General features: G+C 40.8%; 1 protein-coding gene across 1 annotated transcript; it reads right to left on the reverse strand.

Annotated features, from left to right (window-relative positions):
- Positions 1-58: 58 nt before the first annotated feature.
- Positions 59-21,472, reverse strand: fstl3 (follistatin-like 3 (secreted glycoprotein)). The gene is made up of 5 exons (XM_062038547.1): positions 21,298-21,472; positions 20,958-21,137; positions 11,765-11,980; positions 1,353-1,580; positions 59-1,282 (listed from the first exon to the last, which is right to left on the reverse strand). Exons 1-5 carry the CDS (start codon positions 21,362-21,364, stop codon positions 1,230-1,232), a joined length of 744 nt encoding a protein of 247 aa, XP_061894531.1. The 5' UTR covers positions 21,365-21,472; the 3' UTR covers positions 59-1,229.
- Positions 21,473-24,613: the final 3,141 nt, after the last annotated feature.

Raw genomic sequence — 24,613 nt, forward strand, 5'->3', positions numbered from 1 at the left:
AAATATATAATTAATTATAGCATGATACCTTCAAGAGTAAATAAGAAAGAAGTCACAGGGTCTTATAATCAATTTTATGATGTATAAACAGTACAGAAGTACAAAAATTCAATGCATTTATTGCTGACATTTCACAGTAGGTATTACACACAGAAAGTTTGCACGGTCAGTTCACCATGGAGGATTGACTTTAGAAGTTCATTGGGATCGCCTGGCAGATGTCGACACCACGCAAGACTACATCAAGTGTTGGCCTATATAGCTACTGTGGTCCATTCCGAGACTAATTCAATCTTCGCCTCTCCCCCCTCCGCTAAATTCTTTTAAGAATGCCAATCAAATTGGAGCACAAAACAGAGCCGGGCTGATGGACCATGTCTTACAAAGCAAGGTATTTACAAAAACAAAAAGGGTGTTTGACAGAGGAGGTATTGTTGCAGTTGTTTGGATCTGGTTGCTGAAAACATAACAGGCTATACATGTTAGTTTAGATCTCTGCTAGCCCCCCCAAAATAACTTTAACAATCACAGTGCAGCTTTAAAAATTGCTGAGCTAAAACTGGCTTTCCACCCAAATGAGGGTTGGAAAAAAAAACTATTGTGAAATAAGGCCGTAAAAAATGTGGTTCGCCTGTGGGAGAATAAAAATAAACACAATAAATACATAGCAATTTGGATACATTGTTTTGTTAATAGGATTAAGAACATAAATAGTGATTGATACCTTCTCCAATAAATAGTTGTGGTAATCTATTTACAATATGCACACGTCTCCCGTAGAGTTATGTCTTTATCTGGATGTGTTCATCTGCCACCAATTAATACAAATTGCTGTATTTTTAGCATGCATGTTTTTGCAGAGGGCTTCTGAACAAAGATTCTCAGCCTCTGGGTGCCACCATACGTTCTCTTTTTGGGTCTTTCAGCAGATATATCAAACCAAATTAGGTTTGGCAGAGGTAGGGCGCATTACTGAATTTGCATCAACACACAATTCAAACCTTGAAGACGTCATTGCAGACTGGCTATGACACACAGGGACTCTAAAATGGGTTGTTTAGGGAGCGGCCCTATTTATATTGCTACTGTGAAAAACTACTAGCATACATATTTTCGCCCGCACTACACCACTGCGTAAATATCAAAGTGTCTACAAAAGGGAGGGATGATTGTCATGAGAAAACCCGACAGAGGTCAGATTGGAAAGAGACCGATGAGCTCGGTAGAATCTAGACGGCGTTTTCCTCGCTGCCCTCGAAAAGTGGTGCTTTTCTTGGAGGACCTGTGAAGAAAAAAATATGAATGAGGACGATTACTAACAATAGTGATAACAATGTGAGGCATGTACTGACTGTTGCAGTGGCCGTAGTGGCGTACTCCTATAGAGCGGCCGAGGAAGCAGGTGGCGCGGCGAAGGTGGCAGGCACTGGGGTAAGTGATGCTGTCGTTGCCGCAGATGGGCTGCTCGGAAGGCAGGGGTCTGGGGCAGGGCGTGGAACGGCACATGACGCAGTGGGCACTGTTGGTCTGGTCGGTCACGCAGGTGTGCGTCCCCGGGCACACAACGTTGGCGCACGACTCTGTGGAAACAAGCCAATAACAACTACTACATGTGTTCCCTTCAAATGTCTCTTACCCAGCCAAAATATGTTTAACTATAATGATTAATGCATCACAGCAGATCACAGCAAACAAAACTAAGAACTACAATCTTTAACCCAGACCCCGATAGGTTGTATTTCGGCTCGTTATAACGATGTGATGCTCGAAGTGGTGGCGCCAGCAAGGGTCTGTTGTAGGGTTGTACGGTATACCGGTATTAGTATAGTACAGCGATACTAATGAATCATATTCAGTACTATACAGCCTCTGAGAAGTACCAGTTCACCCCCCTCTCCGTCCCCCGCGCCCCTGTCGTGGCATTGCTGGACGAGCATGTTCGGCAGCGCACAATGACGGAGTACTTACAAGCAGACATAGTGTGTAGACAGAAAAGGGAGAACGGACGCATTTTGTCTTAAAAACTGATGATAAAGGTGAAGTTATAACACTGAAACACCCTCAGGAAGAAGTGCCTTAAGACATGGCTAGCTAGCTAGCGGCTAAAGTCCAGCCCCATTCGGCAGTGTTGTAGCTACTTCTAAATCACTAATCCTCGCCTCCGTGGCGACAAATAAAGTACGTTTCTTACAAGTATCATCCCTGCAGGACGAGGAATAGGTAAACATGCTTCACTACACACCGTAGCTCACCGGCGTGAAAATTGGTGGATCTAAACCTAACATCCACTGTAATGATACCAAGTAAAGTAGCGTATCTAGTCGATACTACTATGATTACATCAATATTTTTTTGCCATCACCACATCTTTCGTTTTTAAAAAAATGTATATTATGTTTATACACTCAGGAAATATGTCCCTGGACACATAAGGACTTTGAATATGACCAATGTATGACCCTGTAACGACTTGGTATCGGATTGATACCCAAATTTGTGGTATCATCCAAAACTAATGTAAAGTATCAAACAACAGAAGAATAAGTGATTATTACAATTGAACAGAAGTGTAGATAGAACATGTTACAAGAGAAAGTAAGCGGATATTAACAGTAAATGATCAAGTAGATTAATAATTCATTTTCTACCACTTGTCTTTAATAATGTTGACACAATATTAGAATGATAAATGACACAATATGTTACTGAATACGTTAGCAGCTAAATTAGGAGCCTTTGTTTGCTTACTTACTAATAAAAGTATTGTCTTGTATGTTCACTAATTTATTTAAGGACAAACTTGCAATAAGAAACATATGTTTAATGTACCGTAAGATTTTTTGTTAGAATAAAGCCAATAATGCAATTTTTTGTGGTCCCCTTTATTTAGAAAAGTATCGAAATAATTTTGGTACCGGTACCAAAATATTGGTATCGGCACAACACTAGTCTGTTGTCATCACGTTCTGGGTGGCATTTTGCCTTTCTCGAAGAAAAATGTGCTACGTTTGAGTTGTTTTAAGCTGTTGGAACCATTCAAATCGCAAAAGATGTCAAGATTTGATGAAAGAAAACGAGTGAAGGGGCACGCACTCCAGTTCAAACAGGCAGACTTGAAGAACGCACGAGTTTGCAGTGGTAACTTCATTAAAGGTTTGTTTGATAGACCTTTAACGTTTAGTATTTCCCACTGATTTATTACCTTGACATTATTTATATTTCTTAGAACACATTTTTGCTACGAGTTTCTTAAGCACCAATTTGGCGAGTCTGAATAAAATAAAGCAAATGTGTGCAAAACCTAAAATATAACACCTTCACCAAAGGCAGCAATCATAAATGAAGCTTTCAGCACATACACAACTTTTTACTTTTTCTGTAGTTATATTTGGATAAAAGACGGGAAAAACGTGCATACTCGTAAACGGCGCCTACAACAACAACAAAGTAACAAACGCTAAGATAAGTCATGAAATGCAAACTTACTTGAGCAAAAACGATACATGATTTATCTGGGAGAGTCTTGATACCAATTTCCTTCACCCAGCCACGCACAAAGACGTAGGCCTCCATGATTGTGTACGGTTTTTTTCTCGTTTTGCCGTGTAGAATGACGTCTGGAGCACCAGATAGTCCGACATGTCTTGGAACGCGACCGACGGTTAATCCTTGAGATCACTCGACAAATCTTATTTTGACAATGTACAGGGATAGATTCTATTGCATAGATCTGCTTTTAGTGGTTTTAGTGGTCTAGGCCCTTTGCATACCCCGATAGGTCACACTTGCTGCACAGTAGCCATAGTTGTTTGGTGGACCACCACTTCCATCACTTCCGTTCAAAAGTAACGTGTCCGAATACAACCTATTGTTGTACAACTTGGAATTTCGTAAAAACATACCTATAGTCAACCCAAACTTGGCAGTTCAAACCTTAGTCATTTGAGATCGTATGGGACTTCAGTTCAGTGAACCTCAAAATGATTAACCCTGCATGTGTTTTGCTTTTCTTTGGCTTTTTTTAGTAGAATGCCACCAAATAAGGATACCAGTGATGGAAAAAGAGGAAAAGTGGGATTATAACCATAGAACCAGGACTGCAAAGCATAGTCCTGGCTGCTCATTGCATTGCATGCTACCGTACTACTTCAAAGGGCAAATAGTTTTAGTAGATTAATATTGTTTATATTTGTATTATGGAAGAAGATGGATGGATGGATGGATATTTGTATTATGATTAGAGTTTTTGAAATTTTACTAAAAATAATAGGGCTGCAACAATTCAATTACAAAAGAAATATATTATTTTGCTTCGATTAATTGTTTGAGTGCAACTAATGAAAATGTTATATATGTGGATTGCCGTGTGGATTGCCCGGAATTTTAAATATTAACTGACGTAGTTTCCGCAAGGCAGTGGAGAGTTTAAAAAATATATAATACATTTTTATTTATGCACACATGTTAAAAGTGCAATTTCAGTGTGCATTTAAGAGAAAAAAAAGTGTAGGTTATGGCAAGCAGAACAATTTTTGTTTGAATATCAAACTATATTCCTGAAAATCCACAATGAGGCTATATAGTTTGTTTTATCTGATTACGCGATTGCTAAAATAAAATGATAGTTGCTGCATCTGTACAGTTAATCAAGGTTTTAAAATACAGTTAAAGGTAAAGTCCCAACGATAGTCACACACACACTAGGTGTGGTCAAGTTACCCTCTGCATTTGACCCATCCCCATGCTCACCCCCTGGGAGGTGAGGGGAGCAGTGAGCAGCAACGGTGGCCGCGCTCGGGAATCATTTTGGTGATTTAACCCCCAATTCCAACCCTTGATGCTGAGTGCCAAACAGGGAGGTAATGGGTCCCATTTTTATAGTCTTTGGTATGACTCGGTCAGAATTTGAACTCACAACCTTCCAGTCTCAGGGCGGACACTCTAACCACAAGGCCACTGAGCAGGTCAAATAATAAACTAATAATTCACATTTTATAATTATTATTATTATTATCATTGTCGTGTATCATTAGAATCTCTAATAGGGTAGTTTGTTGTCAAATGTAAAGTCAATCAGCTTCATGGAGCAGATTTGTTTTTTTTAAATTTTGGAGTTTCCACTCTACTATGCTAATATGGACCTCACAGCTGCTGCTCAGATATTCTGGCCATGCCAAGGCTTCACTCTGTTAAGCTTTATTCTTATGAGTCGTATAATTACACAATATTTAAAAACTGTCTGCAGCAGGGGGGAAAAAAATAACACACACATCTTGTATGAGCAATATTGTGGCTGACTGTTTGGGATCGTTTCTGCATAGCTGCTTGGCTAGCCTTTAATCATATGCGCAAAATCTACTATTTTGCGTTAGAGCTGTGGAAAAAAAAAACTTTATTTCAAATAAAACACACCTTTTACGCTTTGATCAAATTTAGAATTTGTTGCATAGCTCGTGTCATTAATACACACATGTATTAGTTTGAACGCTATACCATCTCAGTATGAGATCACTATTACTATAAGAGAATTTATTAACAAAGATAAATGCTTTAAATTGTAATAAGGGAAATTATCGGTATCGGTTTCAAAAAGTAAAATGTATGACTTTTTAAAATGCCGCTGTACGGAGTGGTACACGGACGTAGGGAGAAGTACAGAGCGCCAATAAACCTTAAAGGCACTGCCTTTGCGTGCCGGTCCAGTCACATAATATCTACGGCTTTTCACACACACAAGTGAATGCAATGCATACTTGGTCAATAGCCATACAGGTCACACTGAGGGTAGCCGTAAAAACAACTTTAACACTGTTACAAATATGCGCAACACTGTGAACCCACACCAAACAAGAATGACAAACACATTTCGGGGGAACATCCGCACCGTAACACAACATAAACACAACAGAACAAATACCCAGAACCCCTTGCAGCACTAACTCTTCCGGTATGCTACAATATTCACCCCCGTTCCCTCCCCCAACCCCGCCCACCTCAACCTCCTCATGCTCTCTCAGGGAGAGCACGTCCCAAATTCCAAGCTGCTGTTTTGAGTCATGTTAAAAAAAATAATGCACTTTGTGACTTCAATAATAAATATGGCAGTGCCATGTTGGCATTTTTTTCCATAACTTGAGTTGATTTATTTTGGAAAACCTTGTTACATTGTTTAATGCATCCAGCGGGGCATCACAACAAAATTAGGCATAATAATGTGTTAATTCCACGACTGTATATGTCGGTATCGGTTGATATCAGAATCGATAATTAAGGACTGGACAATATCGGAATATCGGATATCGTCAAAAAAGCCATTATCGGACATTTCTAATTACTATATATAATATATAATCATCACTTTTGTGCAAAAAGATGAAGATTCATATATTGTTTGGATTTTGATAAAATGCTGCTTAGGTCCCTTTTAGTACTGCTGCTACCATCAACACTGAAATAGGTCTGATCAGCTATTACAGTAAACCTTCGTCCAGTCATCCAGTGTACATTCTAATCCAGACCTGGGCAAATTAAAGCATGCGGGCCGTTAAGCTTTTCAATCTGGCCCACCAGACATTCCCAAATAATTCTTTTAGATCTTAAAGATGGAAACTGTAGCCGCCATCATGATGTGCAGTGATGTTTTCAAATGACCGCAATTCACGAACTATACAAAATATTTCAATGGTTGGAATCTGCGCTTTTGCATGATATGCTAGTTACTATGGTAATCTAATTAGTTACTAAGGTAATCTAATTAGTTACTATGTTAATCTAAAGGCCTACTGAAACCCACTACTACCGACTACGCAGTCTGATAGTTTATATATCAATGATGAAATCTTAACATTGCAACACATGCCAATACGGCCGGGTTAACTTATAAAGTGCAATTTTAAATTTCCCGCTAAACTTCCGGTTGAAAACTCCTTTGGAGGATGACGTATGCGCGTGACGTAGCCAGTGAAACAGAGGTATGGCTCCCCCATTGAAGCCAATACAAACTAGCTCTGTTTTCATCTCATTATTCCACAGTATTCTGGACATCTGTGTTGGCGAATCTGTTGCAATTTGTTCATTGCATTATGGAGAAAGAAGCTGAGCAAGCAAAGAAGAAAGTTGTCGGTGCGAAGCGGAGTATTTTGCGAGGGAAGTCAGCAACACAATACAGCCGGCGTTTCATTGTTTACATTCCCGAAAGATGCAGTCAAGATCGAAGAACTCGGACAACAGAGACTCTTACCAGGAGGACTTTGACTTCGATACACAGACGCCTGTAGAGAACTGGGACAACACCGACTCTTACCAGGAGGACTTTGATTTGGATACACAGACGCAGACGCGGTACCGTGAGTACGCAGCTGCGCTTCCAAACATTTGATCGCTTGCCCGTACGTGCGTGTCACGTACATAACTTTGGTTAAATATATAAGCTTTATGAACCTTGGGTTAGGTGAACGGTCCTTTGGGCTGAGTGATTGCGTGTGTTGTGCAGGTGTTTGAATTGTATTGGCGGGTTATATGGACGGGAGCTAGTAGCTAGGAGCTAGCATAACAAACACCTAGGTGTTTTTATGCGGGATTAATTTGTGGCATATTAAATATAAGCCTGGTTGTGTTGTGGCTAATAGAGTATATATATGTCTTGTGTTTATTTACTGTTGTAGTCATCCCCAGCTGAATATCAGGTCCCACCCGCCTCTCACAGCATCTTCCCTATCTGAATCGCTTCCACTCCCCACTAGTCCTTCACTTGCACTTTCCTCATCCACAAATCTTTCATCCTCGCTCAAATTAATGGGGAAATCGTCGCTTTCTCGGCCCGAATCGCTCTCACTTCTGGCCGCCATCACTGTAAACAATAGGGAACTTTGCGGAAATGTTCAACTGACTACGTCACGCTACTTCCAGTAGGGGCAAGGCTTATTTTTTTCAGATACCAAAAGTTGCGAACTTTATCGTCGTTGTTCTCTACTAAATCCTTTCAGCAAAAATATGGCAATACCGCAAAATGATCAAGTATGACACATAGAATAGATCTGCTATCCCCGTTTAAATTAAAAAAAAATATTTCAGTAGGCCTCTAAGTCACAGCAGCTCAGACGAGGCACCAAGCAGTGTGGGTGGGGAGCGTTTCCACAGAGTGTTTCCAGAGCGGCCAGCCTGAAATGCGGGTGTCAGGGACAGTCGCGGAAGGAGATTTTTACAAGAAAGTTCTAAAGCTTAGTGATGTATCAGATGTATCAGATTGTAGGTGGGGTTATTTTTTACCCTTCGCCTTCATATTCATAGGGAAACCGCATCGAAGAGGAAAGCGAGCGGGCGCACTTGTCCGTCTTCGCGGACGGGGATTACGCATGCCTCTACCAGGCATCTTTCTCTCCAACGTCCGCTCACTTGCCAACAAGATGGACGAGCTAGCGTTGCTGATGAGAAAGAACAAGGACTTCTCCTCATCCTGTGTGTTGTGTTTCACGGAGAGTTGCCTGAGCGCAAGTGTCCCGGACAGCGCGCTTCAACTGGAGGGCTTTCATCTCCTCCGTGCAGACCGAGACGCGGCGCTCTCTGGCAAAAAAAGAGGCGGTGGACTACGCTTCTTTATCAACACTAGCTGGTGCACAGACGTGACAGCGATTTCCAGACACTGTTCTTCTTCTCTGGAATATTTCTTCATCCACTGTAAGCCCTTTTACTCACCGCGTGAGATTGTTTCATTCATTCTAGTGGCTGTTTTCATCCCGCCCGGCGCGGACGTGCGTGACGCTCAGCGCGCGCTCGCAGGACAGATCTTACATGTGGAACGGTCTTTTCCTGACTCTCTTGTTATCGTGCTTGGTGACTTTAACAAGGGAAATTTGAGCCAGGAATTACCAAAGTATAGACAGTTTATTAAATGCCCGACCAGAGAGGAGAACACGCTGGATCACTGCTACACTACATTGAGCAAGGCTTTTCATGCAGTCCCGCACGCTGCTCTTGGACTATCAGATAACGTGATGGTGCACTTAATCCCTTCATACAGACAGAGACTGAAACTGGCTAAACCTGTTATGAGGAACATTAAGTGTTTCACCGCCGAGTCTGTGGACGAGTTGCGTGCCTGTTGGGAAACGACAGACTGGGAGGCAATTGGAGCGGCCACGAACAATCTGGACGAGTATACGGACACTGTGACCTCATACATACAGTTGCCCTTTGAGACACTTGTGATTTATGGCTATATAAATAAACATTGATTGATTGATTGAATGAGGCGCGCATCATTCCAACGCGCACCAGGGTTTGTTATAACAACGACAAGCCCTGGTTCACACCCAAGCTCCGACAGCTGCGCAAGAAGAAGGAGGCTGCGTGGAGAAGCGGGGACCGAAGTACATACAGAGAAGCGAAGTACCACTTCACCAGGGAAGTGGAGAAAGCTATATCTGTGTACTCTAACCGTCTACAGGAACAGTTCCGCTCCAATGATTCTGCGGCAGTTTGGAGAGGTCTAAGGGCCCTTACGAACTATAAGCCCAAAACCCCCCAGGCCCTGAATGACCGGACTCTCGCTCAGGGCCTCAACACATGTCGTCATGAACGGCCTTCAGCTCATCAAAGCCATGCTCCCCCCACCATCACCCTCCCCACCAATGCCAGCACATCATTAAAGGAGTTAAAGGACTCAAAGGACTCCAATGACATCACAGGACTCCAAAAACATCATAAGACTGTAAAGACCCTCTCCATTAAAGAAGAGGATGTACGCCGGCAGTTCTTGAAGCTGAATACGCGGAAGGCCCCCGGGCCGGATGGTGTCTCCCCCTCCGCTCTCAGACACTGTGCGGACCAGCTGGCTCCTGTCTTCACTGACATTTTTAACACCTCTCTGGAGCTATGCCGCGTGCCGTCCTGCTTTAAGACCTCTACCATTGTCCCTGTCCCCAAGAAAGCACGGATCACAGGACTAAATGACTACAGGCTGGTCGCGCTGAAGTCTGTGGTCATGAAGTCCTTTGAGCGCTTGGTCCTGCCCCACCTCAAGGACATCACCGCCCCCCTCCTGGACCCACTGCAGTTCGCCTACAGAGCCAACAGGTCTGTGGATGATGCAGTGAACCTGGCCCTCCACTTCATCCTGGAGCATCTGGACTCCCCAGGAACCTACGCTAGGATCCTGTTTGTGGACTTCAGCTCTGCCTTCAACACCATCCTCCCTGGACTGCTACGAGACAAGCTCCACCAGCTCAGCGTGCCCGACTCCCTCTGCAGATGGATTAATGACTTCCTGACAGACCGAAGACAGCACGTACGGCTGGGGAAGATTGTCTCGGACAGTCGAACCACAAACACTGGTACTCCTCAGGGCTGAGTACTCTCCCCCTGGCTCTTCTCCCTGTATACAAACTGCTGCACCTCCAGTCACCAATCCGTAAAACTGCTCAAGTTTGCGGATGACACCACCCTCATCGGGCTCATCTCGAATGGCGATGAGTCCGCCTACAGGAGAGAGGTGGACCGGCTGACGTCCTGGTGCAGCCTCAACAACCTGGAGCTGAATGCCCAGAAAACAGTGGAGATGATCATGGACTTCAGGAAAGTCACAGCCCCACCATCCCCCCTCACCCTGATTGACTCTCCCACCCCCGTCCTCATTGTGGACTCCATCCGTTTCTTGGGCACCACCATCACCCAGGACCTCAAGTGGGAGCTGACCATCAGCTCCCTCATCAAGAAGGCCCAGCAGAGGATGTACTTCCTGCGGCAGCTGAGGAAACTTAAGGTGCCGACCGAGATGCTGGTGCAGTTTTACTCAGCCATCATAGAGTCCATCCTGACCTCCTCCATCACAGTGTGGTTCCCCGGCGCCACAGTCCAGGATAAGAACAGACTGCAGCGCATTGTACATGCTGCTGAGAAGCTGATTGGCTGCAAGCTCCCATCCCTCCAGGACTTCTTCTCCTCCAGGACCAGGAGGCATGTGGGTCGGATCACAGCTGACTCTTCTCACCCTGGACACACACTATTCTCCCCTCTCCCCTCAGGCAGGAGACTACGCTCCATCCAGACCCACACCTCCCGCCACCTGAACAGTTTTTCCCCTCGGCCATCAGGCAAATGAACAATAACTCCTAACAGCAGCTCCTTGAATTCCTTGAATCCCTTCTAAGTCTATCTGATAGCTCAGTCACAGCTCTTTTTATACCAAATATGTGTTATATGTGTTTTATGTCGCACGTTTGCACCAAGAAAAATTCCTAGTTTGTGAACCCGTTCTCAAACAATGGCAATAAATCTATTGTGATTCTGATTCTGATTTCGTTTGTTGCATTTTTGTTGCGTTTCGCTTGATTGTAAAATATGTCGATCGAGAGGGGGTGTGACGTTCACATGTTGTCAATGATCAGTGTTTTATCGTTAATAGTTAATATTGTAAATCCCACATTCTTTATTTTCATGTACATTCTGGGTGTCTTATTCAGTAAAAAAAATTGTCATAACGTTTTTAGCAATCAGACATTATTGTGAGGTTTTATATTAGTGTTCCTAAAAAAAGATATACCGGCCTCCAAATTTTCTCAAAATTTGGCCCTCCAAGTCAATATAATTGCCCAGACCTGTTCTAATCAATTTTCTGTGGCAATTTTGTGGCGCTGCACCACACAGCGCCCTGGTAGTTGTGCACTGCTGTAAACTACAACCATAGTAACACAAATATGATACCTGTCCGAGAGGGTCATTTCAAATCAAACACGGTTATCACCGTGAAGCCAGAGTCTTTGCTTACTTTTGCAATCTCCTTGGTACATGACCTCAAGGTCGGGGTGTCCCATGCAGCGCGCCATCAGCAGAACGCACTCGTCCTTGTAGGACTTGCCATCGCTTCCGCACACGGCGTGCTGACGTGCGATGTGGGAGCAGTCGGGAGAGCACATGCACTGCGGCCTTCCCGTTTTCATCTTGCACACTTTCCCAGGGCCGCACTTGACGCCCTCGCACGTCTCTGCAGGGAAAAAAAGTATGTAAAAAAAATAGACAGTTGTGCAAGTTTTTACATCGCACGATATTTACGCTAATCACATCTTTTTATTGAGCGCTACATGTGGAAGGAGGGGTCCGGGGGGACGGCGGAGGGGGCTTACACGCCTGCTGGAATGTGAGCCTGCAGTGTTTTCATAACACGTCAGTGTATTAATGGCTGCATGCAGACAGGGCCCACTCTTCTGCGGAGGAGTTCAGATGACATTCAGGGGAAATTGAACGTTCTGCGAGTGCAGTGTCCAAAAGGGTGTCCCACGGGTCATTTGATTTTTTTTATTGGCCTACGGCAGATCTGGGCAAAATACGGCCCGCGAGCCATACGCAAACCATTAAGATTTTCAATCCGGCCCGCCGGATGTTCTACATATTTTTTTTACACCTTTAACATCAAAACTGTAGCCGCCATTATCCATCCATCCATCTTCTTCCGCTTATCCGAGGTCGGGTCGCGGGGGCAGCAGCCTAAGCAGGGAAGCCCAGACTTTCCTCTCCCCAGCCACTTTGTCCAGCTCCTCCCGGGGGATCCTGAGGCGTTCCCAGGCCAGCCGGGAGACATAGTCTTCCCAACGTGTCCTGGGTCTTCCCCGTGGCCTCCTACCGGTTGGACGTGCCCTAAACACTTCCCGAGGGAGGCGTTCGGGTGGCATCCTGACCAGATGCCCGAACCACCTCATCTGGCTCCTCTCGATGTGGAGGAGCAGTGGCTTTACTTTGAGCTCCCCGCGGATGGCAGAGCTTCTCACCCTATCTCTAAGGGAGAGCCCCACCACCCGGCGGAGGAAACTAATTTCGGCCGCCTGTACCCGTGATCTTGTCCTTTCGGTCATAACCCAAAGCTCATGACCATAGGTGAGGATGGGAACGTAGATCGACGGGTAAATTGAGAGCTTTGCCTTCCGGCTCAGCTCCTTCTTCACCACAACGGATCGATACAGCGTCCGCATTACTGAAGATGCCGCACCGATCCGCCTGTCGATCTCACGATCCACTCTTCCCTCACTCGTGAACAAGACTCCTAGGTACATGAACTCCTCCACTTGGGGCAGGGTCTCCTCCCCAACCCGGAGATGGCACTCCACCCTTTTCCGGGCGAGAACCATGGACTCGGACTTGGAGGTGCTGGTTCTCATCCCAGTCGCTTCACACTCGGCTGCGAACCGATCCAGCGAGAGCTGAAGATCCTGGCCAGATGAAGCCATCAGGACCACATCATCTGCAAAAAGCAGAGACCTAATCCTGCAGCCACCAAACCGGATCCCCTCAACGCCTTGACTGCGCCTAGAAATTCTGTTCATAAAAGTTATGAACAAAATCGGTGACAAAGGAAACGTGAAACGTTAGCCGCCATTATGCTGTTTTTAAATCTTCTTGAACTACATAAAGTAATTCAATGGTTGAAATCTGCGCTTTTAGGTGTTATAGGAGTTATTACGGTAATGTACGTCACAGCAGCCTTCAGACGAGGCACAAAGCAGAGTGGGCGGGGTTTGTTTTCAGAGCAGCCAGCCCCAAACGCATGTGTCAGGAACAGATGCGGAAGTACATTTTTGCAACAAACTTCTGCATAAAAGTGTTGATATATAGGGTGACAAAAACAAAACGTTCATCAATAAAAATCGAATAACTTCCAAAATTGTATTTAGATTACCGTATTTCCTTGAAATTGCCGCCGGGAATATAGTATTCGCCTGCCAAGAATTACAGCCGGGTCAAACTAATTTCGCAAAATAATTAGCGCATGCTTGGCACTTCCGCCGGGTCAAATATGAGTCATTAAATGACTCCCGCCTCCTGGTGGTAGAGGGCGCTAGTGATCCTTCTTGCGACTTCCAGTACTGCAGAAGACCGGTGCTGCAGAAGAAGACAACAAGCAGCAAGCCTGAGCAGCGATCGTTTGCTTGCACTTTTAACATGGAGGATTACATATCTAAAATAAAACAGTTTTCTAAACTGGACTTTCAATCGAAGCAGGAGGTAATAATTAACGGAATATCTCCAGAGACTTTTAAAACTGAAGAAAGATAAGGAAGACTGCCTTTGATCAGAAGCAGCTGCAGATGGACATCATTTATAAGTAAAGGTAAGACCATAATAAAGTTTTTTTTAATTAAATATGCTTTTCATGATAAGGTAAGCGCCGGAGTGAGAAGAGGTTTTAAAATAATTAGCGCATGCTTGCCCATCCTGCATGCTTTTGGTAAGCGCAGGAGTGAGAAGAGGTTTTAAATTAATTAGCGCCCCGGCGGCTATTCAAGGAAATACGGTAACACAAAAATTCAGCTACATTAGGTTAAGTCTATGTAGCAGACATCCCTAAAGTTTCAAGTCTGTACCACAAAAACTCTTTGTTTAACTGGCGCTCAAAAAATGTGCTCTAAATGAGCTCCCCGTTGCTGCAAGCACATTTGGATCCGGCAGGCAAAGTTCTCGATGACCCTCCCACATTCTTCCCTTGGGATTGCTCTTATTGCTGCTGTGATTGCTGCCTTCAGATCAGGGATAGTCTGGGGGTTGTTGCCATACACCCTGTCCTCAAGGTATCCCCACAGATAAAAATCTGGGGCGATCAAGTGCGGTGAATGCGGCGACCACTCCGGGTCACACCTGCGGCTGATCAGTCGGTCAGGGAAACGATGCTGTAGCCATGCCAATGATTCGTTTGAGGTGTGGGGGGTGGCCTCATGCCGGCAGGTGTAAGCTTTTGTTTAATCTGTATCCTGTAAGGATAGAGGTCGAGATCTGCGATCAAAATTCTCCGCACAGCCTCCCTGTTCATTCCAAGCTCTTGACTTCATCGACGCACAGACTTGCGTGGGCTGCGAACAAAAGAGTCTCTGACTGCATCAACGTTCTGTGGTGTCCTTGATGATTTCTTTCGTCCAGAGTGTGATTTTCAGTTAGTATCTTTACGATTGAGGCTATCAACAGTCCCATGGGTTCGGAACTTGTTGACCCATCTGTAGATCATTGTGTGTGAGCAGGAAATTCACGACATCCAAACCGTTCTTTGAATTGCAGTTGAGCCGTGTGGATAGAATTCAGCCGAAAATAGGCCTCAACTATAAATGTCTTTTGTTCAGTAGTCCATGGCATCTTGAAGTTGAAATTTTATAAATTTTAGAACATGAATTCTTCTTAGTAAATCTGAAAAATAAAAATAATTTATTAATTATTTCAAAAGTTATTGAAGTTTAGGTGATGAACGCTTTTTTTGTGTCACCCGTATCATGTTGTAGGTGTTTATTAAACTTTGTATTCATATTTTGCTTGATTGTAAAAGATGTCTGTGGAGGGGCTGGTCTGAGAAGTAAAAGAGGAGCGACGTTCATTATTCAGTGTTTTACTGTTTATAGTTAATATTGTAAATCCCACTTTCTTTATTAAGTTAAAGTACCAATGATTGTCACACACACACTAGGTGTGGTGAAATTTGTCCTCTGCATTTGACCCATCCCCTTGTTCACCCCCTAGGAGGTTGAGGAGAGCAGTGAGCAGCAGCGGTGGCTGCACCCGGGAATAATTTTGGTGATTTAACCCCCATTTCCAACCCTTGATGCTGAGTGCCACGCAGGGAGGTATTGGCTCCAATTTTTATAGTCTTTGGTATAACTCGGCTGGGGTTTGAACTCACGACCTACCGATCTCAGGGCGGACACTCTAACCACAGTAAAAAACTATAAAATTAAATTCTGATTTTTTTTGAGGTGATCTGTCATAACTTTTTTAGAACTCTATCAGACATTGTGACTTTTGGTATTAGCATTCCTGAAAAAAAAGGACCCAAACATACATACTGTACAGCAGATTTTTACAGCTAAATGTGTATATATCATTTATACACACATACACATAACCTACTCAGTGGCCTATTGGTTAGAGTGTCTGCCCTGAGATCGGTAGGTTGTGAGTTCAAACCCTGGCCGAGTCATACCAAAGACTATAAAAATGGGACCCATTACCTCCCCGCTTGGCACTCAGCATCAGTGGTTGGAATTGGGGGTTAAAGCACTAAATATGATTCCCGGGCGCGGCTGTTGCCCACTGCTCCCCTCACCTCCCAGGGGGTGATCAAGGGTGATGGGTCAAATGTAGGGAATAATTTCGCCACACCTACACGTGTGTGACAATCATTGGTACTTTAACTTAACATTGGCCCCCCAGACACATTTTTCTGTCAATGTAGCCCCCCGAGTCAAAATATTTCCCCCAGCTCTGGACTACGGTATATTTTGTACGTCAAATTTTGTACACTGTACACAGAAAACTAAAATTCTGAAAAATTACCCCGCCCAAAACATGTCTTAAAAATACAGCCTCTTTGATGATTGTAATGCATCCTGTCATGATGGATAAATGATGTACATCTTTGTCAGAATATACGCTTACGCTTTGGTGCTTTTTGGAGTACCGTATTTTTCGGGGTATAAGTCGCTCCGGAGTATAAATCGCACCGGCCGAAATTGCATAATAAAGAAGGAAAAAACCTTTTAAGTCGCACTGGAGTATAAGTCACATTTTTTGGGGAAATGTATTTGATAAAGCCCAACACCAAGAATAGACATTTGAAGGGCAATTTAAAGGCCTACTGAAACCCACTACTACCGACCACGCAGTCTGATAGTTTAAATATCAATGATGAAATCTTAACATTGCAACACATGCCAATACGGCCGGGTTAACTTATAAAGTGCAATTTTAAATTTCCCGCTAAACTTCCGGTTGAAAACGTCTTTGGATGATGACGTATGCGCGTGACGTAGCCAGTGAAACAGAAGTATCGGTACCCCATTGAAGCCAATACTAAATAGCTCTGTTTTCATCTCATTATTCCACAGTATTCTGGACATCTGTGTTGGTGAATCTGTTGTAATTTGTTCATTGCATTATGGAGAAAGAAGCTGAGCAAGCAAAGAAGAAAGTTGTCGGTGCGAAGCGGAGTATTTTGCGAGGGAAGTCAGCAACACAACACAGCCGGCGTTTCATTGTTTACATTCCCGAAAGATGCAGTCAAGATCGAAGAACTCGGACAACAGACTCTTACCAGGAGGACTTTGACTTCGATACACAGACGCCTGTAGAGAACTGGGACAACACAGACTCTTACCAGGATTACTTTGATTTGGATACACAGACGCAGACGCGGTACCGTGAGTACGCAGCTGCGCTTCCAAACATTTGATCGCTTGCCCGTACGTGCGTGTTACGTACGTAACTTTGGTTAAATATATAAGCTTTATGAACTTTGGGTTAGGTGAACGGTCCTTTGGGCTGAGTAAATGTGTGTGTTGTGCAGGTGTTTGAATTGTATTGGCGGGTTATATGGACGGGAGCTAGGAGCTAGCATAACAAACACCTAGGTGTTTTTATGCGGGATTAATTTGTGGCGTATTAAATATAAGCCTGGTTGTGTTGTGGCTAATAGAGTATATATATGTCTTGTGTTTATTTACTGTTGTAGTCATTCCCAGCTGAATATCAGGTCACCCCCGGCTCTCACAGCATCTTCCCTGTCTGAATCGCTTCCACTCCCCACTAGTCCTTCACTTGCACTTTCCTCATCCACAAATCTTTCATCCTCGCTCAAATTAATGGGGGAATCGTCGCTTTCTCGGTCCGAATCGCTCTCACTTCTGGCCGCCATCACTGTAAACAATAGGGAACTTTGCGGAAATGTTCAACTGACTACGTCACGCTACTTCCGGTAGGGGCAATGCTTTTTTTTGTCAGATACCAAAACTTGCGATCTTTATCGTCGTTGTTCTCTACTAAATCCTTTCAGCAAAAATATGGCAATATCGCGAAATGATCAAGTATGACACATAGAATAGATCTGCTATCCCCGTTTAAATAAAATAATTTCATTTCAGTAGGCCTTTAAAATAAATAAAGAATAGTGAACAACAGGCTGAATCAGTGTACGTTATATGACGCATAAATGCCTGGTATGTTAACGTAACATATTATGGTAAGAGTCATTCAAATAACTATAACATATAGAACATGCTATACGTTTACCAAACAATCTGTCACTCCTAATCGCTAAATCCCATGAACTCTTATACGTCTAGTCTCTTACGTGAATGAGCTAAATAATATTATTTGATATTTTACGCTAATGTGTTAATAATTTCACACATAAGTCGCTCCTGAGTATAAGTCGCAACCCCGGCCAAACTATGAAAAAAACTGCGACTTATAGTCCGAAAAATACGGTATGTTAAATTCCCCAAAAAGGTGATTTAGTTGGCGAGTTAAGAATATAATATATGGAACGCTGAATTCAAATGTGAAGCATATCAAAGTCAGTTTATTTACAGTATATGTGGCCCAAAGTGGAGAAAGTTTGGGAAGCTTTGCAAGGGCTTAATCCTGCACAGAGAGGGGATGTGAGTCCAAAGAATTGTGTACACAATAAGACGCCAAAGTTCTATATTTCCTGGCTTTACCTTCAATATCCTGCTTTATTTGGTTTGGTTACTCCCCCACTTGACTCTCCCTTGTTGTAGACACACACTCCTACTGAAAACAAGCCGAAGTGGGAGAATGGATGACTTTGTTATGGCCTGGGAACACGTGGAGGGGCAGCAGCATATTTCCACTCTTTCTTTTGAGTCCAATGACAAGATTATTAATAGCATGATCGCATCGTTCAACAATGTGTCTGCAAGTGAACCTGGATGAACCAAGCAAAAGGAAGCTCCTCCGAAACAGCTGGGTGGAGTTATGTGGAACCACTTTCACATTCAATGACTTCTAATCCACGTCTGCTTTTTCTTAACAAGATGCATCGCTCCCACTTTCACTGATTACACCTGCACACGCTCACGAGACACAAAGTGCTCTATTCACATTTTAATTTTACAAACATGTCAATTAAACAATATTTGTTGTAGACTTCTACAACAAATATTGCAGCAACATTGCTCTGCAGCAAAGTGAACATTGTATTAAGAGGTTAAAGACAATGGCACTTTTAGGCATATTGTGTTTATTTGGTCTGAACAGCAAATATTTGGAGTTTTTAATGATTTTGACCACATAAGTTAAAGTTAAAGTACCAATGATTGTCACACACACACTAGGTGTGGTGAAATTTGTCCTCTGCATTTGACCCATCCCCTTGATCACCCCCCGGGAGGTGAGGGGAGCAGTGGGCAGCAGAGTACACTACATTGTATTTCAAATAAAAAAGTCCTTATTACATTAGAGTACACTGGAAAAAAAGAATTACACGACAAAAATAGAATTGTAAACTCACGAAAACAAGTGCTATTTTTTTTTTTTTTGTAAGTTTTAATGGTACAAAATTGTATTCTTAGAGTAAAATTGTATATTTGAGAAAAGTGAATTGCCTACATTTTTTAATTTTTTTTTCTTTCTAGGAAACAACTATTAAAATTTTGTTTTTTTTAAAAAAAGACAAGAATGAGAAAAAAAGTTGCCTTTTCACAAAAGAAACTGTCTTTTTTAATGTTGTGATGTAGCACAAATTAACCTGTTTATAAACAAAAACTCATCTAAAAACTATCTACAATACACACACACTCAAAAATGAATAAATTATATATATGTATATATATATATATATATATATATATATATATATATATATATATATATATATATATATATATATATATATATATATATATATATACAAGCCTGCTTAGAGCAGGGAAACCTGCGAAACAGGCTTGTAGGAATGATATAGCCTCTGTGTTTTTTCCTGACCTAACGTATATTCCGCTCTACCCCGGTATTGAGCACTGTATAACGGATAAACCACAGAAACCTCGACTATATATCTATATATAAATAAATATTTATGTATATATATATATATACATATATATATATATATATATATATATATATATATATATATATATATATATATATATATATATATATATATATACATATATATATATATATATATATATATATATATATTTATGTATGTATATGTATATGTATATATATATATATATATATATATATATATATATATATATATATATATATATATATATATATATATATATTTATGTATATTTATATATATATACACATACATATATACATATACATATATATATATATATATATATATATATATATATATATATATATATATATATATATATATATATATATATATATATATATATAAATATATATATATAAATATATATAAATATATATATATATATAAATATAAATATATATATATATTAGAGTGTCCGCCCTGAGATCGGTAGGTTGGAGTTCAAATCCCAGCCGAGTCATACCAAGGACTATAAAAATGGGACCCATAACCTCCCTGCTTGGCACTCAGCAACATAGGGTTGGAGTTGGGGGTTAAATCAGCAAAATGATTCCCGGGCGCGGCGCCACTGCTGCCCACTGCTCCCCAAGGGGATGGGACAAATGCAGAGGACAAATTTCACCACATCTAGTATGTGTGTGACAATCATTGGTACTTTAATCTTTAATCTTAATATATATATATATATATATATATATATATATATATATATATATATATATATATATATATATATATATATATATATATATATATGCACACACACACAAAATAAAAATGTACCCATTTTTATGAAAATATGTGTATTTTTATTTTATGTTCCGTTCGACAGCAACAATGCATTGTTAAGAGGTAGATTGACTCCATATTGCTGAATATACTGTAGGTAATCTAAATACTTTAGCTGAGCTACATGTAGTGCAAACTGCCAGCACTATACACGTCCTTAAAGCAATCAAAAGGCAGAGTTTATAATGCAGTCCTTGTACCGGCTCTCCTTGTATTGCGCACATGTACATAATGTTGTGGACTCAACTGTGTGTCATGTGTTGCAAAGTAATGCCCTTCCAACTATGAAACAAGGGACGTGATTCAAAGTGTCTTTGTTTACCTTTGCAGGGCTTGCAGGGCACAATTCCCAAGAACCCCAGCAGGCTGACCTCGTTCATGGGCAGGCTGGCGTTGGACCAGGCTGTGTTCAGACGGCCCCCGGCGCAGCACTCCTCTCTGGTGACCCCTCTCATCAGCACCATGTCACACCGCTGGCTCTGCTGCAGCCAGCACATCCCGGCTGCAAATACATGGTATTTACTCTTACAAACTAACAATTGGAAGATGTTTTGCACAAAAGGGCTATATATTTGAAAAAAAAAAGGCATCGACAACTTTAATAGCAATCGAGCATCATTTAGACAGTGTCTAAAAAACCCACATCTTAAAAGTCAACTCACCACAGGCAGGATTCCTCCCGATCTGATAAAAAGTGAGACTGACAGCAAACATCAAAAAGTTCATCATTTTGACCTGCAGTTCGGAAAAAAGGGAGCAAAAGAAGTGACGTTCCTCCAGCTTTAACCTCCTCACTCTAACTCGCTGTGTAAGCCTCTCACTCCCTCCTTATGTGAATGAATGTGTTGTGGTTAAGTGATGTCCCCCCGCCCCTCCTTACTCCCCCTCGCTGTATAAATATTTAGCCCAGATGGAATTATGCTGCTGGGATGGGCGAATCCTCTCAGCCAGTAATACGCCGGGGCTGGACAACTTTTACACTGACTTAATTTCCAGAGTCGGGAAATGATCCCTCCAGCGCCAGACGCCGGCCACTTACATGACCTCATAAAAGACTTTCGTCCCCTATTAGACTAATCAAGGGCCCATTAAGTGCATAGCTGCAGGTTATGTGGTGTCATTAGTGCAAACATTCAAAGTCTTAGTCAAGTGTTGGGTAAACACTTTATTGTTTCATAATATGAGTGTGGGTGGAGTCTGACGTCATTTTAGTGAAGTGAAGTGAATTATATTTATATAGCGCTTTTCTCTAGTGACTCAAAGCACTTTACATTGTGAACCCAATATCTAAGTTACATTTTTAAACCAGTGTGGGTGGCACTGGGAGCAGCTGGGTAAAGAGTCTTGCCCAAGGACACAACGGAAGTGACTAGGATGGCGGTAGCGGGGATCAAACCTGGAACCCTCAGTGCATGCTTTCATCCATTTTTTTCCCCTCTAATAGGAAAAAAGTAAAACCTATACTACAAGAATGAAATAATAACAAAGTAAACATTTTTTGTTGAAAAATATATAGCTTTTGAAATGTTCCTAATCTCACAAGAAAGTTTATTTTTGCAAAAAAATATCCATCCATCCATTTTCTACCGCTTGTCCCTTTTCGGGGTCGCGGGGGGTGCTGGTGCCTATCTCAGCTGCAATCGGGCAGTAGGCGGGGGCAAAAAAAATACAATAAAATAAAAAAATTAAATATATATATATAAATCTATATATAATTTCCAAATTTATTGTATTTTTTTGTAAAAAAACATTAAAAAAAAAAAAAAGTTTTTTTAGTTTAATAATCTCATTTATTGTTTTGAAGATGTATTTTTAGGATAATCTTAAAATTGTTTTTTCGGGAGAAAGAAACGTCTTGGTTTATTTTGTGCAGTGTGTATTTTTGTCAATGTCAAAATTTGACAAAAAAATGCACAAAGTAGTAAACATTTATAAAGAGTAATTTGTAATGCTGTTAGTCTCATTTTAGATTTATTTTGGGGTCTGAGTGCCCCCCTTTTTTAAGAAAAACATCCAACACTGTATTTATGAAAGGTTGAAAAATATATAGCTTTTTAAATTTTCCTAATCTCACAAGAAAGTTTATTTTTGCAAAAAAATATCCATCCATCCATCCATCCATCCATTTTCTACCGCTTGTCCCTTTTCGAGGTCGCGGGGGGTGCTGGTGCCTATCTCAGCTGCAATCGGGCAGTAGGCGGGGGCAAAAAAAAAATACAATAAAATAAAAAAATAAATATATATATATACATCTATATATAATTTCCAAATGTATTGTATTTTTTTGTAAAAAAACATTTAAAAAAAACCAAAGTTTTTTTAGTTTAATAATCTCATTTATTGTTTTGAAGATTTATTTTTAGGATAATCTTAAAATTGTTTTTTCGGGAGAAAGAAACATCTTGGTTTATTTTGTGTAGTGTGTATTTTTGTCAATGTCAAAATTTGACAAAAAAATGCACAAAGTAGTAAACATTTATAAAGAGTAATTTGTAATCCTGTTAGTCTCATTTTAGATTTATTTTGGGGTCTGAGTGCCCCCCCTTTTTAAGAAAAATATCCAACACTGTATTTATGAAAGGTTGAAAAATATATAGCTTTTGAAATTTTCCTAATCTCACAAGAAAGTTTATTTTTGCAAAAAAATATCCATCCATCCATCCATCCATTTTCTACCGTTGTCCCTTTTCGGGGCCGCGGGGGGTGCTGGTGCCTATCTCAGCTGAAGTCGGGCAGTAGGCGGGGGCAAAAAAAATACAATAAAATAAAACATTAATTATATATATATAAATCTATATATCATTTCCAAATGTATTGTATTTTTTTGTAAAAAAACATTTAAAAAAAAAAAGAAGTTTTTTTAGTTTAATCATCTCATTTATTGTTTTGAAGATTTTTTTTCAGGATAATCTTAAAATTGTTTTTTCGGGAGAAAGAAACGTCTTGGTTTATTTTGTGTAGTGTGTATTTTTGTCAATGTCAAAATTTGACAAAAAAATGCACAAAGTAGTAAACATTTATAAAGAGTAATTTGTAATGCTGTTAGTCTCATTTTAGATTTATTTTGGGGTCTGAGTGCCCCCCTTTTTTAAGAAAAACATCCAACACTGTATTTATGAAAGGTTGAAAAATATATAGCTTTTTAAATTTTCCTAATCTCACAAGAAAGTTTATTTTTGCAAAAAAATATCCATCCATCCATCCATCCATTTTCTACCGCTTGTCCCTTTTCGGGGTCGCGGGGGGTGCTGGTGCCTATCTCAGCTGCAATCAGGCAGTAGGTGGGGGCAAAAAATATACAATAAAATAAAAAATTAAATATATATATATAAATCTATATATAATTTCCAAATGTATTGTATTTTTTTGTAAAAAAACATTAATAAAAAATTTTTTTTAGTTTAATAATCTCATTTATTGTTTTGAAGATTTATTTTTAGGATAATCTTAAAATTGTTTTTTCGGGAGAAAGAAACGTCTTGGTTTATTTTGTGTAGTGTGTATTTTTGTCAATGTCAAAATTTGACAAAAAAATGCACAAAGTAGTAAACATTTATAAAGAGTAATTTGTAATCCTGTTAGTCTCATTTTAGATTTATTTTGGGGTCTGAGTGCCCCCCTTTTTTATGAAAAATATCCAACACTGTATTTATGAAAGGTTGAAAAATATATAGCTTTTTAAATGTTCCTAATCTCACAAGAAAGTTTATTTTTGCAAAAAAATATCCATCCATCCATCCATCCATTTTCTACCGCTTGTCCCTTTTCGGGGTCGCGGGGGGTGCTGGTGCCTATCTCAGCTGCAATCGGGCAGTAGGCGGGGGCAAAAAAATACAATAAAATAAAAAATGTAATATATATATATAATTTCCAAATTTATTGTATTTTTTTTGTAAAAAAACATTAAAAAAAAAAAAAAGTTTTTTTAGTTTAATAATCTCATTTATTGTTTTGAAGATGTATTTTTAGGATAATCTT

The sequence above is a fragment of the Entelurus aequoreus genome, linkage group LG27 (genome assembly GCF_033978785.1).
Source record: "Entelurus aequoreus isolate RoL-2023_Sb linkage group LG27, RoL_Eaeq_v1.1, whole genome shotgun sequence".
NCBI classification, from domain to species: Eukaryota; Metazoa; Chordata; class Actinopteri; order Syngnathiformes; family Syngnathidae; genus Entelurus; species Entelurus aequoreus.

What these genes read in the sequence shown, in the direction of transcription:
- fstl3 (XM_062038547.1), bottom strand. Translation starts at nt 21,364, where the DNA reads ATGATGAACTTTTTGATGTTTGCTGTCAGTCTCACTTTTTATCAGATC. An exon ending in CGGGAGGAATCCTGCCTGTG is followed by an intron (nt 21,138 to 21,297) that starts GTGAGTTGACTT and finishes ATGTATTTGCAG; the next exon opens with CCGGGATGTGCTGGCTGCAG. An exon ending in GTACCAAGGAGATTGCAAAA is followed by an intron (nt 1,581 to 11,764) that starts GTAAGCAAAGAC and finishes TTGTTTCCACAG; the next exon opens with AGTCGTGCGCCAACGTTGTG.